The sequence below is a fragment of the Bombina bombina genome, chromosome 11 (assembly GCF_027579735.1).
Source record: "Bombina bombina isolate aBomBom1 chromosome 11, aBomBom1.pri, whole genome shotgun sequence".
In the NCBI taxonomy this organism is placed as follows: domain Eukaryota; kingdom Metazoa; phylum Chordata; class Amphibia; order Anura; family Bombinatoridae; genus Bombina; species Bombina bombina.
Window position 1 is genome coordinate 202,627,488 of NC_069509.1, and position 19,483 is coordinate 202,646,970.

The 19,483-nt window shown below is 32.6% G+C and overlaps 1 protein-coding gene across 1 annotated transcript; it reads right to left on the reverse strand.

Moving 5' to 3' along the window:
- Positions 1–11,114: 11,114 nt before the first annotated feature.
- LOC128641874 (hemoglobin subunit beta-2-like) lies at positions 11,115–12,416 on the reverse strand. The gene is made up of 3 exons (XM_053694439.1): positions 12,261–12,416; positions 11,860–12,082; positions 11,115–11,305 (listed from the first exon to the last, which is right to left on the reverse strand). The coding sequence occupies exons 1-3, from the start codon at positions 12,350–12,352 to the stop codon at positions 11,177–11,179; spliced, it is 444 nt and encodes a 147-aa protein (XP_053550414.1). The 5' UTR covers positions 12,353–12,416; the 3' UTR covers positions 11,115–11,176.
- Between the last annotated feature and the right edge of the window lie 7,067 nt (positions 12,417–19,483).

The window sequence follows — 19,483 nt, forward strand, 5'->3', positions numbered from 1 at the left end:
GTGGGGGGAAAAATCCTAAAAAAATATTACTAGGAACATGCTACAAGCCTCCCAACATTAGTGACCCGGAGGAAACTCAACTACTTATCCAAATAGGTAAGGCTGCTAATAACAGTGCTGTAATTATGGGAGATTTTAACTACCCTGATATAAACTGGGCCAATGAAACTAGTAATTCAGCTAAGGGGGATAGATTTTTAAATGTTCTCAGGGATAACTTCTTGTCACAATTAATAGAGGAGCCAACTAGGAGTAAAGCTATATTGGATTTAGTGCTATCAAACAATACAGATATAATATCAAACATAGAAGTTAAAGAACATTTGGGTAACAGTGATCATAACATGGTCACATTTGAAATCTATTTTCAAATGCAGTGTTTTAAAGGCTTAACTAAGACTTTTAATTTCAAGAAAGCAAAATTCAACGATTTAAGGAAATCGTTAAATAATATAAATTGGGACAATGTATTTTCTAATAAAAATACAGAGAATAAATGGATAATATTTAAAAATGTGTTAAATAAATATACATATCAACACATACCATATGGTTATAAAAGTAAAAATAAAAAAACAAAGCCATTATGGCTAAATAAAAATGTGTTAAGAGAAATTAGGAAAAAACGTAGGGCATTTAAATTATTAAAAGAAAATAGTACAGACTCAGCATACAATATTTATAAGGAATGTAACAAAGCATGCAAAAAAGCAATCAAATTAGCCAAAATTGAAAATGAAAAATTAATTGCTAAGGATTCTAAGTCTAACCCTAAAAGGTTCTTTAAGTACATAAATAGCAAAAAATCTAAGAAGGATAATATAGGTACATTAAAATGTGTGGAGGGTAGCATGATAAATAATGACAGGGAGAAGGCTGAGGTACTAAACCAGTTTTTTTCTTCAGTATACACAAGAGAAGAACCATTGAATGATACTTTTGAACATAATAGAACATGCCAGTCCATACCACTAACTGGGTTTTGTTTAGAGGATATCAGGAAAAAACTGGAAAATATTAAGGTAAATAAAACTCCAGGCCCAGATGGAATACACCCAAGGGTGTTGAGGGAACTTAGCACTGTTATAGACAAACCTTTACTCTTAATTTTTCAAGACTCATTATCCTCAGGCATGGTACCCCAGGATTGGCGTAAAGCTGATGTGGTGCCACTCTTCAAAAAGGGAAGCAGGGATGATCCAGGAAGCTATAGACCAGTTAGTCTGACATCAATAGTGGGGAAGATATTTGAAGGGATTATAAGGGATTATATTGATGAGCATATTCGTGTAAACAAGATTATGAGTTCTAATCAGCATGGCTTTAGGAGAAATAGATCATGTCAAACTAATCTGATTAGATTCTACGAGGAAGTAAGTCAAAATATAGATAAAGGGGAATCAGTGGATGTGATATACTTAGATTTTGCAAAGGCATTTGATACAGTGCCACATGAGAGATTAATGCACAAAATTAAGGGACTGGGAATAGCTGAAAATGTTAGCTCATGGATAAATAACTGGATAAAAGATAGGGAGCAACGAGTAGTAGTAAATGGATCATACTCAGATTGGACAAAGGTAATCAGTGGCGTCCCCCAGGGATCAGTACTGGGCCCTGTTCTTTTTAATATTTTTATAAATGACTTGGAGCAAGGATTAAATAGCGACATCTCTATTTTTGCAGATGATACTAAGTTAAGTAAGGTCATAAGGTCAGAGCAGGACGAACTGTCTTTACAAAGGGATTTGCTAAAATTAGAACTATGGGCAAGTGAATGGAAAATGAGATTTAATACGGAAAAATGCAAGGTTCTACATTTTGGAAGTAAAAATAAGCAGGCTACGTATTTTTTAAATGGGACAAGACTTAGCCAAACACAGGAGGAAAGGGATTTGGGAGTAGTAATAGATAACAAGCTAAAGATGGGTGCACAATGCAGGGCAGCGGCTTCAAAGGCTAATAAGATACTAGCATGTATTAAAAGAGGTATTGATTCAAGGGAGGAAAGCATAATTCTGTCATTATATAAAGCCCTGGTAAGACCTCACCTTGAGTTTGGAGTGCAGTTCTGGGGACCAATTGCTAAAAAAGATATTGCAGAACTAGAAAAAGTTCAGAGAAGGGCCACAAAGCTAATAAGGGGATTGGAGAAATTAACCTATGAGGAGAGGCTAGCCAAACTGGGTCTGTTTTCTTTAGAAAAAAGGCGCTTGAGAGGTGACATGATTACTTTATATAAATATATTCAAGGCCCATATACAGAGATGGCAGAAGCTCTGTTTATTCCAAGAAAATTGTTTCTGACAAGAGGTCATAATTTAAGGTTGGAGGAAAGGAGATTTAATCTCCTGCAACGGAAACGTTTTTTCACTGTGAGAGCAATAAAATTGTGGAACTCATTACCAAAGGAGGTAGTGAATGCCAATACCATAGATACATTTAAAAATAGTCTGGATAAGTTTCTGTATACTAACAAAATTCATGGATATGATTGCTAGTATTAAATGGGTCACATTTTAATGGGGTTATTTAAGCTTAACTGGAGCTTTTTGTAAGTATTTTAGATTTGTATAGGTTGAACTCGATGGACTTCAGTCTTTTTTTCAACCTTATCTACTATGTTACTATGTGTAACATCTATATAAACTAGTGTGCATTGTAGTGTCCTGCTATACAGATGCTGAAGGGTTAATAATATAACATAATTAGATTATATATTAATATCAGACTGTGTAACATCTATATAAACTAGTGTGCATTGTAGTGTCCTGCTATACAGATGCTGAGGGGTTAATAATATAACATTATTAGATTATATATTAATATCAGACTGTGTAACATCTATATAAACTAGTGTGCATTGTAGTGTCCTGCTGTACAGATGCTAAAGGGTTAATAATATAACATTATTAGATTATATATTAATATCAGGCTGTGTAACATCTATATAAACTAGTGTGCATTGTAGTGTCCTGCTGTACAGATGCTAAAGGGTTAATAATATAACATTATTAGATTATATATTAATATCAGGCTGTGTAACATCTATATAAACTAGTGTGCATTGTAGTGTCCTGCTGTACAGATGCTAAAGGGTTAATAATATAACATTATTAGATTATATATTAATATCCGGCTGTGTAACATCTATATAAACTAGTGTGCATTGTAGTGTCCTGCTGTACAGATGCTAAAGGGTTAATAATATAACATTATTAGATTATATATTAATATCAGGCTGTGTAACATCTATATAAACTAGTGTGCATTGTAGTGTCCTGCTATACAGATGCTGAAGGGTTAATAATATAACATTATTAGATTATATATTAATATCAGACTGTGTAACATCTATATAAACTAGTGTGCATTGTAGTGTCCTGCTATACAGATGCTGAAGGGTTAATACTATAATATTATTAGATTATACATTAATATCATGCTGTGTAACATCTATATAAACTAGTGTGCATTGTAGTGTCCTGCTATACAGATGCTGAAGGGTTAATAATATAACATTATTAGATTATATATTAATATCAGGCAGTGTAACATCTATATATAAACTAGTGTGCATTGTAGTGTCCTGCTATACAGATGCTAAAGGGTTAATAATATAACATTATTAGATTATATATTAATATCAGGCAGTGTAACATCTATATATAAACTAGTGTGCATTGTAGTGTCCTGCTATACAGATGCTAAAGGGTTAATAATATAACATTATTAGATTATATATTAATATCAGACTGTGTAACATCTATATAAACTAGTGTGCATTGTAGTGTCCTGCTGTACAGATGCTAAAGGGTTAATAATATAACATTATTAGATTATATATTAATATCAGACTGTGTAACATCTATATAAACCAGCAGTTTAGTTTAGTTTAGGTTAGCAGTATGTAGTAAGGTAAGGGGAAGCCATGAGATGTGATATATAATACCAGGGGAGGTAGAATCTCTATAAGTGCTAGCAGGTATATGTGCTCATCTGTTACACTGAAGGTTAGCAGTGTGTAGTAAGGTAAGGGGAAGCTATGAGATGTGATATATAATACCAGGGAGGGTAGAATCTGTATTAGTGCTAGCAGGTATATGTGCTCATCTGTTACACTGAAGGTTAGCAGTGTGTAGTCAGGTAAGGGGAAGCCATGAGATGTGATATATAATACCAGGGAGGGTAGAATCTGTATTAGTGCTAGCAGGTATGTGTGCTCATCTGTTACACTGAAGGTTAGCAGTGTGTAGTCAAGTGTCAGGTAAGGTGAAGCCATGAGATGTGATATATAATACCAGGGAGGGTAGAATCTGTATAAGTGCTAGCAGGTATGTGTGCTCATCTGTTACACTGAAGGTTAGCAGTGTGTAGTCAGGTGTCAGGTAAGGGGAAGGAATGAGATGTGATATATAATACCAGGGAAGGTAGAATCTGTATTAGTACTAGCAGGTATGTGTGCTCATGTGTTACACTGAAGGTTAGCAGTGTGTAGTCAAGTGTCAGGTAAGGGGAAGCCATGAGATGTGATATATAATACCAGGGAGGGTAGAATCTGTATTAGTGCTAGCTGGTATGTGTGCTCATCTGTTACACTGAAGGTTAGCAGTGTGTAGTCAGGTGTCAGGTAAGGGGAAGTCATGAGATGTGAAATATAATACCAGGGAGGGTAGAATCTGTATTAGTGCTAGCAGGTATGTGTGCTCATCTGTTACGCTGAAGGTTAGCAGTGTGTAGTCAGGTAAGGGGAAGCCATGAGATGTGATATATAATACCAGGGAGGGTAGAATCTGTATTAGTGCTAGCAGGTATTGTGTGCTAATCTGTTACACTGAAGGTTAGCAGTGTGTAGTCAGGTGTCAGGTAAGGGGAAGCCATGAGATGTGATATATAATACCAGGGAGGGTATAATCTGTATTAGTACTAGCAGGTATTGTGTGCTAATCTGTTACACTGAAGGTTAGCAGTGTGTAGTAAGGTAAGAGGAAGACATGAGATGTGATATATAAATAATACCAGGGAGGGTATAATCTGTATTAGTGCTAGCAGGTATGTGTGCTCATCTGTTACACTGAAGGTTAGCAGTGTGTAGTAAGGTAAGAGGAAGACATGAGATGTGATATATAATACCAGGGAGGGTAGAATCTGTATTAGTGCTAGCTGGTATGTGCGCTCATCTGTTACACTGAAGGTTAGCAGTGTGTAGTAAGGTAAGGGGAAGCCATGAGATGTGATATATAAAACCAGGGAGGGTAGAATCTGTATTAGTGCTAGCAGGTATGTGTGCTCATCTGTTACACTGAAGGTTAGCAGTGTGTAGTAAGGTAAGAGGAAGACATGAGATGTGATATATAATACCAGGGAGGGTAGAATCTGTATTAATACTGGCAGGTATGTGTGCTCATCTGTTACACTGAAGGTTAGCAGTGTGTAGTCAGGTAAGGGGAAGCCATGAGATGTGATATATAAAACCAGGGAGGGTTGAATATGTATTAGTGCTAGCAGGTATGTGTGCTCATCTGTTACACTGAAGGTTAGCAGTGTGTAGTCCGGTAAGGGGAAGCCATGAGATGTGATATATAAAACCAGGGAGGGTAGAATCTGTATTAGTGCTAGCAGGTATGTGTGCTCATCTGTTACACTGAAGGTTAGCAGTGTGTAGTAAGGTAAGAGGAAGACATGAGATATGATATATAATACCAGGGAGGGTAGAATCTGTATTAGTGCTAGCAGGTATGTGTGCTCATCTGTTACACTGAAGGTTAGCAGTGTGTAGTCAGGTGTCAGGTATAGGGAAGTCATGCAATGTGATATATAATACCAGGGAGGGTAGAATCTGTATTAGTGCTAGTAGGTATTGTGTGCTAATCTGTTACACTGAAGGTTAGCAGTGTGTAGTCAGTTCTCAGGTAAGGTGAAGCCATGAGATGTGATATATAAATATTACCAGGGAGGGTATAATCTATATTAGTGCTAGCAGGTATGTGTGCTCATCTGTTACACTGAGGGTTAGCAGTGTGTAGTCAGGTGTCGGGTAAGGAGAAGCCATGAGATGTGATATATAATACCAGGGAGGGTAGAATCTGTATAAGTGCTAGCAGGTATGTGTGCTTATCTGTTACACTAAAGGTTAGCAGTGTGTAGTCAGGTGTCAGGTATAGGGAAGTCATGAGATGTGATATATAATACCAGGGAGGGTAGAATCTGTATAAGTGCTAGCTGGTATGTGTGCTCATCTGTTACACTGAAGGTTAGCAGTGTGTAGTCAGGTAAGGGGAAGCCATGAGATGTGATATATAATACCAGGGGAGGTAGAATCTGTATAAGTGCTAGCAGGTATGTGTGCTCATCTGTTACACTGAAGGTTAGCAGTGTGTAGTAAGGTAAGAGGAAGACATGAGATGTGATATATAATACCAGGGAGGGTAGAATCTGTATTAGTGCTAGCAGGTATGTGTGCTCATCTGTTACACTGAAGGTTAGCAGTGTGTAGTCAGGTGTCAGGTAAGGGGAAGCCATAAGATGTGATATATAATACCAGGGAGGGTATAATCTGTATTAGTACTAGCAAGTATTGTGTGCTAATCTGTTACACTGAAGGTTAGCAGTGTGTAGTAAGGTAAGAGGAAGACATGAGATGTGATATATAATACCAGGGAGGGTAGAATCTGTATTAGTGCTAGCTGGTATGTGCGCTCATCTGTTACACTGAAGGTTAGCAGTGTGTAGTCAGGTGTCAGGTAAGGGGAAGCCATAAAATGTGATATATAATACCAGGGAGGGTATAATCTATATTAGTACTAGCAAGTATTGTGTGCTAATCTGTTACACTGAAGGTTAGCAGTGTGTAGTCAGGTGTCAGGTAAGGGGAAGCCATAAGATGTGATATATAATACCAGGGAGGGTATAATCTGTATTAGTACTAGCAGGTATTGTGTGCTAATCTGTTACACTGAAGGTTAGCAGTGTGTAGTCAGGTGTCAGGTAAGGGGAAGCCATAAAATGTGATATATAATACCAGGGAGGGTATAATCTGTATTAGTACTAGCAGGTATGTGTGCTAATCTATTACACTGAAGGTTAGCAGTGTGTAGTCAGTTCTCAGGTAAGGGGAAGCCAGGGGATATGCTATATAATACCAGTGAGGGTAGAATCTGTATTAGTGATAGCAGGTATGTGTGCTTATCTGTTACACTGAATGATAGCTAAGTTTAGTCAGGTGTGACATATTATTAGATTATATGTTAATATCAGGCTGTGTAACATCTATATAAACTAGTGTGCACTGTAGTGTCCTGCTATACAGATGCTGAAGGGTTAATACTATAACATTATTAGATTATATATTAATATCAGGCTGTGTAACATCTATATAAACTAGTGTGTATTGTAGTGTCTTGCTATACAGATGCTGACGGGTTAATAATATAACATTATTAGATTATATATTAATATCAGGCTGTGTAACATCTATATAAACTAGTGTGCATTGTAGTGTCCTGCTGTACAGATGCTAAAGGGTTAATAATATAACATTATTAGATTATATATTAATATCCGGCTGTGTAACATCTATATAAACTAGTGTGCATTGTAGTGTCCTGCTGTACAGATGCTAAAGGGTTAATAATATAACATTATTAGATTATATATTAATATCAGGCTGTGTAACATCTATATAAACTAGTGTGCATTGTGGTGTCCTGCTGTACAGATGCTAAAGGGTTAATAATATAACATTATTAGATTATATATTAATATCAGACTGTGTAACATCTATATAAACTAGTGTGCATTGTAGTGTCCTGCTATACAGATGCTAAAGGGTTAATAATATAACATTATTAGATTATATATTAATATCAAGATGTGTAACATCTATATAAACTAGTGTGCACTGCAGTGTCCTGCTGTACAGATGCTAAAGGGTTAATAATATAACATTATTAGATTATATATTAATATCCGGCTGTGTAACATCTATATAAACTAGTGTGCATTGTAGTGTCCTGCTATACAGATGCTGAAGGGTTAATAATATAACATTATTAGATTATATATTATTATCAGGCTGTGTAACATCTATATAAACTAGTGTGCATTGCAGTGCCCTGCTATACAGATGCTGAAGGGTTAATACTATAATATTATTAGATTATATATTAATATCAGGCTGTGTAACATCTATATAAACTAGTGTGCATTGTAGTGTCCTGCTATACAGATGCTGAAGGGTTAATAATATAACATTATTAGATTATATAATAATATCAGGCTGTGTAACATCTATATAAACTAGTGTGCACTGTAGTGTCCTGCTATACAGATGCTGAAGGGTTAATACTATAATATTATTAGATTATATATTAATATCAGGCTGTGTAACGTCTATATAATCTAGTGTGCATTGTAGTGTCCTGCTATACAGATGCTGAAGGGTTAATAATATAACATTATTAGATTATATATTAATATCAGGCTGTGTAACATCTATATAAACTAGTGTGCATTGTAGTGTCCTGCTGTACAGATGCTAAAGGGTTAATAATATAACATTATTAGATTATATATTAATATCAGGCTGTGTAACATCTATATAAACTAGTGTGCATTGTAGTGTCCTGCTGTACAGATGCTAAAGGGTTAATAATATAACATTATTAGATTATATATTAATATCCGGCTGTGTAACATCTATATAAACTAGTGTGCATTGTAGTGTCCAGCTGTACAGATGCTAAAGGGTTAATAATATAACATTATTAGATTATATATTAATATCCGGCTGTGTAACATCTATATAAACTAGTGTGCATTGTAGTGTCCTGCTGTACAGATGCTAAAGGGTTAATAATATAACATTATTAGATTATATATTAATATCAGACTGTGTAACATCTATATAAACTAGTGTGCATTGTAGTGCCCTGCTATACAGATGCTGAAGGGTTAATAATATAACATTATTAGATTATATATTAATATCAGGCTGTGTAACATCTATATAAACTAGTGTGCATTGTAGTGTCCTGCTATACAGATGCTGAGGGGTTAATAATATAACATTATTAGATTATATATTAATATCAGACTGTGTAACATCTATATAAACTAGTGTGCATTGTAGTGTCCTGCTATACAGATGCTGAAGGGTTAATAGTATAATATTATTAGATTATACATTAATATCAGGCTGTGTAACATCTATATAAACTAGTGTGCACTGTGGTGTCCTGCTATACAGATGCTGAAGGGTTAATAATATAACATTATTAGATTATATATTAATATCAGGCTGTGTAACATCTATATAAACTAGTGTGCACTGTGGTGTCCTGCTATACAGATGCTGAAGGGTTAATAATATAGCATTATTTGATTATATATTAATATCAGGCTGTGTAACATCTATATAAACTAGTGTGCATTGTAGTGTCCTGCTGTACAGATGCTAAAGGGTTAATAATATAACATTATTAGATTATATATTAATATCAGGCTGTGTAACATCTATATAAACTAGTGACATTGTAGTGACCTGCTATACAGATGCTGAAGGGTTAATACTATAACATTATTAGATTATACATTAATATCAGGCTGTGTAACATCTATATAAACTAGTGTACATTGTAGTGTCCTGCTATACAGATGCTGAAGGGTTAATAATATAACATTATTAGATTATATATTAATATCAGGCTGTGTAACATCTATATAAACTATTGTGCATTGTAGTGTCCTGCTGTACAGATGCTAAAGGGTTAATAATATAACATTATTAGATTATATATTAATATCCGGCTGTGTAACATCTATATAAACTAGTGTACACTGTAGTGTCCTGCTATACAGATGCTGAAGGGTTAATAATATAACATTATTAGATTATATATTAATATCAGGCTGTGTAACATCTATATAAACTAGTGTGCACTGTGGTGTCCTGCTATACAGATGCTGAAGGGTTAATAATATAACATTATTAGATTATATATTAATATCCGGCTGTGTAACATCTATATAAACTAGTGTGCATTGTAGTGTCCTGCTGTACAGATGCTGAAGGGTTAATAATATAACATTATTAGATTATATATTAATATCCGGCTGTGTAACATCTATATAAACTAGTGTGCATTGTAGTGCCCTGCTATACAGATGCTGACGGGTTAATAATATAACATTATTAGATTATATATTAATATCAGGCTGTGTAACATCTATATAAACTAGTGTGCATTGTAATGTCCTGCTATACAGATGCTGATTTAACCCTTGCTTGCTTATTTTGATACTTGCTGTAAATGTATTCTTCTTATGTCAGTTATGTGCTGGAGAGTGAGGCGATGATTTAACCTGTATTCTAGGCTATAACAGTGTGTAAAGCTACTACAGCATTATTAACCATGTGTTTAATCTCTGGGAATAATCAGATAACTTAAAGGGACACTGAACCCAATTTTTTTCCTTTCGTGCTTCAGATAGAGCAGCAATTTTATAATTATTATAATTTTTCTTCATTCTCTTGGTATCTTTATTTGAAAAGCAAGAATGTAATTTTAGATGAGGGCCCATTTTCGGTGAACAACCTGGGTTGTTCTTGCTGATTGATGGATTTATTTAACCGACCAATAAACAAGTGCTGTCCGGGGTCTAAACCAAAAATAACTTAAATGTCTTCTTTTTCAAATAAAGATAGCAAGAGAACGAAGAAAATTTGATAATAGGAGTACATTAGAAAGTTACTTAAAATTTCATGCTCTATCTGAATCACGAAAGAAAAAAATTGGGTTCAGTGTCCCTTTAAGTCCATTCTAGAGCAGGGACGCACTACTAGTTAGCCAGAGAGAAGACACAAATATGTGTATCCCCCAATCAACAGCTAAATCCAGAAGTGTAGTGCTGCTGATGATATGCACATCATATTCCTTTCAACAAAGATTCCCAAGAGAACAAACTATATTTGATAATAAAAAGTGAATTTAAAAATTACATGCTGTACCTGAATGATTAAAGTTTAATTTTATTTTTTTGGGGAGCACACAGTGGCATCCCCCCACTCCCCCCAATTTCACATTGAAGAATCTTGTGAGACAAAAACAATATAATAGTTTTCAAATAATTTTATTATCTATTTTATGCAATAAAAGTTTGATCAGGTGACATCAGTTTAGAAATAGCTGTGGCTAAGTGCGGCCACCAGGACGGCGACAAATTTCTCCCAGGTGGCCTGGACTTGAGGGGTGAAGTCTGATCCCAGTTTGGAGGCCAAGACGATGATCAGAACCTCTCCGAGACGCTGCAATTAGACAATAATGAGGGTCAGGGAATCCGACAGCTCAGGGTAATATAGACAGATAATGTTCTTTATCTCTATATACACATTACAATACAGCATGACATTACTGACCCATATCTTATCACTTTCAGGGGACAGAAATATATTCTGTGTCACTGCCCATTAGCCCACTGGGAACAAAGCTCTCTGTATTACAGAACATGATAAATAGGGTGTAATTTGTAACCCACTGGTTTCTCTTACGCAATTGATTGCCATGTCTCTACTACAATATATATGATAATATTTAGCTATATACAGACAAGGGGAGACATTACAGTGAGGAACAGTTACTCTAATTACTGTTGTTCCATAGGACATCTATACAGAAGTACAGAGAAATCTCACTCACTTCAGTGAACAGTTTCTATACATAACCAAAAGAGGTGCCTGACCCAACAAAGAGATTGTTACAGTTTTCCCTGTAAAGCTTCACATGAGGTTAACCACCCAAAGCATTTCCTCATCTGCTGAGAGTCCCCTAATAAGACTTTCTTCCCATTTACTGGTCTTACCTTGAAGTTCTCAGGGTCCACATGCAGTTCTTCTGCGTGAGACTTGCTGAGCTTGGCCAGGAAGTGCTTCACATCATCCAGATGCTGGATAGCTTGGCCAACAGCTGTCAGGACCTTCTTGCCATGAGCTTGAACCTTGGAGTTTCCATTGATGGCTGTGGGGTTGGACAGGTTTCCAAAGCTGCTGAAATACCTCTGAGTCCAGGGGTACACAATGAGCAGCCTGTGAGGGGTACACAACAAAGAATTATCACTTGGGAACTATCTACACATCACCAGCTTGGACCTTCCATAAGTAACAGAAATACAATATATCTGTGTCTGAGAGCGTCTGTATCCAGCTCTTGCCAGCTCCATAATATAATTATATTGCAATGTAAGGAAAGGACATGAGTACTTACCTGCTCAGGGTGTTGTGACCTTCCTGCTCAACATTCACCTTGCTCCACACAGAGGTGATAGTGGCCTTCTCTTCAGCTGTCCAGTGAACCATGGTGCTGCTTTGGTAGAGTTGGTGTTGCACAAGCTGCTTGCTGTGTCACGGTGTGAGTGACGGTCACTAGTCATGTCCCACCTATTTATATGGAAGCTTCTCAGCATCCACCCAGGGGTCAGTTTTGCAGTGTCAGCCCAGAGGACTCTTACAATTTCAGGAAAAAGCTGTCAATACAAAAGCAAATTTCCTCTGTTCTTAATCCCTGCAATATAAAATACAACAATGTTTATAGAGGTGGTTTCCTAGTAAATAATACATTTACAACATTTAAGACAGAAATGAAATTCTATTATTGTCTTTGCAGATCTGTCTCACAAGTAGACATAGTGTAGATATAAGGTAATATTAATAGTCTACAGTGTCTCTGCACCTAATAAATATTATAGTAATGTGACTGTGCTGCTATAACTAATAAATATTATACTAATGTGACTGCGCTGTTATACCTAATAAATATTACACTAATGTGACTGTACTGCTATAACTAATAAATATTATACTAATATGACTGTGCTGCTATAACTAATAAATATTACACTAATGTGACTGTACTGCTATACCTAATAAATATTATACTAATGTGACTGTACTGCTATACCTAATAAATATTATACTAATGTGACTGTGCTGCTATAACTAATAAATAAAATACTAATGTGACTGTGCTGCTATAGCTAATAAATATTATACTAATGTGACTGTGCTGCTATACCTAATAAATATTAAACTAATGTGACTGTGCTGCTATAACTAATAAATATTATACTAATGTGACTGTGCTGCTATAACTAATAAGTATTATACTAATGTGACTGTGCTGTTATATCTAATAAATATTATACTAATGTGACTGTGCTGCTGTAACTAATAAATATTATACTAATGTGACTGTGCTGCTATAACTAATAAGTATTATACTAATGTGACTGTGCTGTTATATCTAATAAATATTATACTAATGTGACTGTGCTGTTATATCTAATAAATATTATACTAATGTGACTGTGCTGCTACAACTAATAAATATTATACTAATGTGACTGTGCTGCTATAACTAATAAATATTATACTAATGTGACTGTACTGCTATACCTAATAAATATTATACTAATGTGACTGTACTGCTATACCTAATAAATATTATACTAATGTGACTGTGCTGCTATAACTAATAAATATTATACTAATGTGACTGTACTGCTATAGCTAATAAATATTATACTAATGTGACTGTGCTGTTATAACTAATAAATATTACACTAATGTGACTGTGTTACTATAACTAATAAATATTATACTAATGTGACTGTGCTGCTATAACTAATGAATAAAATACTAATGTGACTGTGCTGCTATAGCTAATAAATATTATACTAATGTGACTGTGCTGCTATAGCTAATAAATATTAAACTAATGTGACTGTGCTGCTATAACTAATAAATATTATACTAATGTGATTGTGCTGCTATAGCTAATAAATATTATACTAATTTGACTGTACTGCTATAACTAATAAATATTATACTAATGTGACTGTGCTGCTATAGCTAATAAATATTATACTAATGTGACTGTGCTGCTATAACTAATAAATATTAATCTAATGTGACTGTGCTGCTATAACTAATAAATATTATACTAATGTGACTGTGTTACTATAACTAATAAATATTATACTAATGTGACTGTGTTGCTATAACTAATAAATATTATACTAATGTGACTGTTACTATAACTAATAATTATTATACTAATGTGACTGTGTTACTATAACTAATAAATATTATACTAATGTGATTGTGTTACTATAACTAATAAATATTATACTAATGTGACTGTGTTACTATAACTAATAAATATTATACTAATGTGACTGTGCTGCTATAACTAATAAATATTAATCTAATGTGACTGTGCTGCTATAACTAATAAATATTATACTAATGTGACTGTGCTGCTATAACTAATAAATATTATACTAATGTGACTGTGCTGCTGTAACTAATAAATATTATACTAATGTGATTGTGCTGTTATGACTAATAAATATTATACTAATGTGACTGTGCTGCTATAACTAATAAATATTATACTAATGTGACTGTTCTTCTATAACTAATAAATATTATACTAATGTGACTGTGCTGTTATAACTAATAAATATTATACTAATGTGACTGTGCTGCTATACCTAATAAATATTATACTAATGTGACTGTGCTACTATAACTAATAAATATTATACTAATGTGACTGTGCTACTATAACTAATAAATATTATACTAATGTGACTGTTCTTCTATAACTAATAAATATTATACTAATGTGACTGTGCTGTTATAACTAATAAATATTATACTAATGTGACTGTGCTGCTATACCTAATAAATATTATACTAATGTGACTGTGCTACTATAACTAATAAATATTATACTAATATGACTGTGCTACTATAACTAATAAATATTATACTAATGTGACTGTGCTGCTATAACTAATAAATATTATACTAATGTGACTGTGCCGCTATAACTAATAAATATTATACTAATGTGACTGTGCTGCTATACCTAATAAATATTATACTAATGTGACTGTGCTGCTATAGCTAATAAATATTATACTAATGTGACTGTGCTGCTATAACTAATAAATATTAATCTAATGTGACTGTGCTGCTATAACTAATAAATATTATACTAATGTGACTGTGCTGCTGTAACTAATAAATATTATACTAATGTGATTGTGCTGTTATGACTAATAAATATTATACTAATGTGACTGTGCTGCTATACCTAATAAATATTATACTAATGTGACAGTTCTGCTATAACTAATAAATATTATACTAATGTGATTGTGCTGTTATAACTAATAAATATTATACTAATGTGATTGTGCTACTGTAACTAAAAAATATTATACTAATGTGACTGTACTGCTATAACTAATAAATATTATACTAATGTGACTGTGCCGCTATAACTAATAAATATTATACTAATGTGATTGTGCTGTTATAACTAATAAATATTATACTAATATGACTGTGCTGCTATAACTAATACATATTATACTAATGTGACTGTGCTGCTATACCTAATAAATATTATACTAATGTGACTGTGCTGCTATACCTAATAAATATTATACTAATGTGACTGTGCTGCTATACCTAATAAATATTATACTAATGTGACTGTGCTGCTATACCTAATACATATTATACTAATGTGACTGTGCTGCTATACCTAATAAATATTATACTAATGTGACTGTGCTGCTATACCTAATAAATATTATACTAATGTGACTGTGCGGCTGTAACTAATAAATATTATACTAATGTGACTGTGCGGCTGTAACTAATAAATATTATACTAATGTGACTGTGCTGCTATAACTAATAAATATTATACTAATGTGACTGTGCTGCTATAACTAATAAATATTATACTAATGTGACTGTGCTGCTATACCTAATAAATATTATACTAATGTGACTGTGCTGCTATAACTAATAAATATTATACTAATGTGACTGTGCTGCTATAGCTAATAAATATTATACTAATGTGACTGTGCTGCTATAGCTAATAAATATTATACTAATGTGACTGTGCTGCTACAACTAATAAATATTATACTAATGTGATTGTGCTGCTATAACTAATAAATATTATACAATGTGATTGTGCTGCTATAACTAATAAATATTATACTAATGTGACTGTGCTGCTATAGCTAATAAATATTATACTAATGTGACTGTACTGCTATAACTAATAAATATTATACTAATGTAACTGTGCTGCTATAACTAATAAATATTATACTAATGTGACTGTGCTGCTATAAATAATAAATATTATAGTAATGTGACTGTGCTACTATAACTAATAAATATTATACTAATGTGACTGTACTGCTATAACTAATAAATATTATACTAATGTGACTGTGCTGCTGTAACTAATAAATATTATACTAATGTGACTGTGCTGCTATAACTAATAAATATTATACTAATGTGACTGTGCTACTATAACTAATAAATATTATACTAATGTGACTGTACTGCTATAACTAATAATTATTATACTAATGTGACTGTGCTGCAATAACTAATAAATATTATACTAATGTGATTGTGCTGCTATAACTAATACATATTATACTAATGTGACTGTGCTGCTATAGCTAATAAATATTATACTAATGTGACTGTGTTACTATAACTAATAAATATTATACTAATGTGACTGTGCTGCTATAGCTAATAAATATTATACTAATGTGACTATGCTGCTATAAATAATAAATATTATAGTAATGTGACTGTGCTGCTATAACTAATAAATATTATACTAATGTGACTGTGCTGCTATAACTAATAAATATTATACTAATGTGACTGTGTTACTATAACTAATAAATATTATACTAATGTGACTGCTGCTATAGCTAATAAATATTATACTAATGTGACTGTGCGGCTGTAACTAATAAATATTATACTAATGTGACTGTGCGGCTGTAACTAATAAATATTATACTAATGTGACTGTGCTGCTATAACTAATAAATATTATACTAATGTGATTGTGCTGTTATAACTAATAAATATTATACTAATGTGACTGTGCGGCTGTAACTAATAAATATTATAGTAATGTGACTGTGCTGCTATAACTAATAAATATTATACTAATGTGATTGTGCTGTTATAACTAATAAATATTATACTAATGTGACTGTGCGGCTGTAACTAATAAATATTATACTAATGTGACTGTGCTGCTATAACTAATAAATATTATACTAATGTGACTGTGCTGCTATAGCTAATAAATATTATACTAATGTGACTTTACTGCTATAACTTATCAAATCAAAAGTTTTACGCATACTTTCAACTTAGACATTTTATAAATGGAATAAAAAATATCAAACAAGATTATAGAAAATTAGGTAAGCTTAAAGACTACATTACTTTACATAAGAATGGTATTCATACTATCTCGCTAATTTATAACTTCCTAATGTCGAAACAAGGACAATTGGGATTGGAAACTTTAGCTGGTCTCTGGAGGCCCCACTTCAAAGAAATAACATTAGAAAAAAATCAAAATTAGTATTAAACGGGTAAGAGAGGCCAAAACTCCCACCTCTTGGAAAGAATCACATATTAAACTAATTAATAACTCATATATTACACCGAAAATATTAGCTAAGTGGGTAGGTAATAAATCAGGTGATTGTTTTAAATGTAAGAAAATGGAAGCTGACCTTCTACACTGTTTTTGGTTCTGCCCTAAAATTAGACAGTTTTGGCTTAAAGTATTTTATTGGTCCTCCAAATTTTTTATGAGAATGTGTCACTAGATATATATCAAGTTTTCTTTTTAACTAACGAGACTACTACTAAATCTTATAAAACTATTGACACTTTAATTTTGTTAGGGCGCAATTTAATTCTCAGGTATTGGAAGAAGAAGACTGCCCCTCTGTTTAGCTTATTTAAACAAGCAGTGTTCTCACAAATAATGTTTGAGCAATTAAATACTAACTCTCTCTTACAGAACCAAATAAAAGGCTTCTTTGATAAATGGCTTATTCTAATTTTAGATCAACCTAATAACCTACAATATTCACTAACAAAATGTTTCCACAAATCAGATTTTTTTGGAAACCTGATTCTGAATAATATTTTCCCCTTTGGATAAGATTGAAATGTGAAGTCGGAGACAATGGATTTTCCCCTCCTCCCCTTCCTCCTTTTTTTTTTTGTTTTGTTTTGTTAATTTAATTTTATTTTATTAATATTTTTTCTTCTTAGGTAAATAGGAAAAGTAGCACAATTGTACAACAACAAAAGAGTAAGATTCTGGAAAGGAATATCTTTATTATATGATTGTATAGACATTCTGAACCCAAGAATAACTCAACCACTGACTGTTTTTTAATTTTGCCCTTTTTTGTTGTATAGACAGGTTTGTCTAAGGCTGATCTTATACTGTATGTGGTTGATATTTATCCTTTTTTTCTGTTAAATAAGAAACTTGTCTATGTGATAAATATTTGTCTGTTGTATTGTACTTTGTGCTTGGAGATAAATAAATGTTGGAAAAAAAAATTATTATACTAATGTAATTGTGTTGCTATAACTAATAAATATTATACTAATGTAATTGTGTTGCTATAACTAATAAATATTATACTAATGTGATTGTGCTGCTATAACTAATAAATATTATACTAATGTGATTGTGCTGCTATAACTAATAAATATTATACTAATGTGACTGCTGCTATAACTAATAAATATTATACTAATGTGATTGTACTGTTATACCTAATAAATATTATACTAATGTGACTGTGCTGTTATAACTAATAAATATTATACTAATGTGACTGTACTGTTATACCTAATAAATATTATACTAATGTGACTGTGCTGCTATAGCTAATAAATATTATACTAATGTGACTGTGCTGCTATAACTAATAAATATTATACTAATGTGACTGTGCTGCTATAACTAATAAATATTATACTAATGTGACTGTGCTGTTATAACTAATAAATATTATACTAATGTGACTGTGCTGCTATAACTAATAAATATTATACTAATGTGACTGTGCTGCTATAACTAATAAATATTATACTAATGTGACTGTACTGCTATAACTAATAAATATTATACTAATGTGACTGTACTGTTATACCTAATAAATATTATACTAATGTGACTGTGCTGTTATAACTAATAAATATTATACTAATGTGACTGTACTGTTATACCTAATAAATATTATACTAATGTGACTGTGCTGCTATACCTAATAAATATTATACTAATGTGACTGTGCTGCTATAGCTAATAAATATTATACTAATGTGACTGTGCTGCTACAACTAATAAATATTATACTAATGTGACTGTGCTGCTATAACTAATAAATATTATACTAATGTAACTGTGCTGCTATAACTAATAAATATTATACTAATGTGACTGTGCTGCTATAACTAATAAATATTATACTAATGTGACTGTGCTGCTATAACTAATAAATATTATACCAATGTGATTGTGCTGTTATAACTAATAAA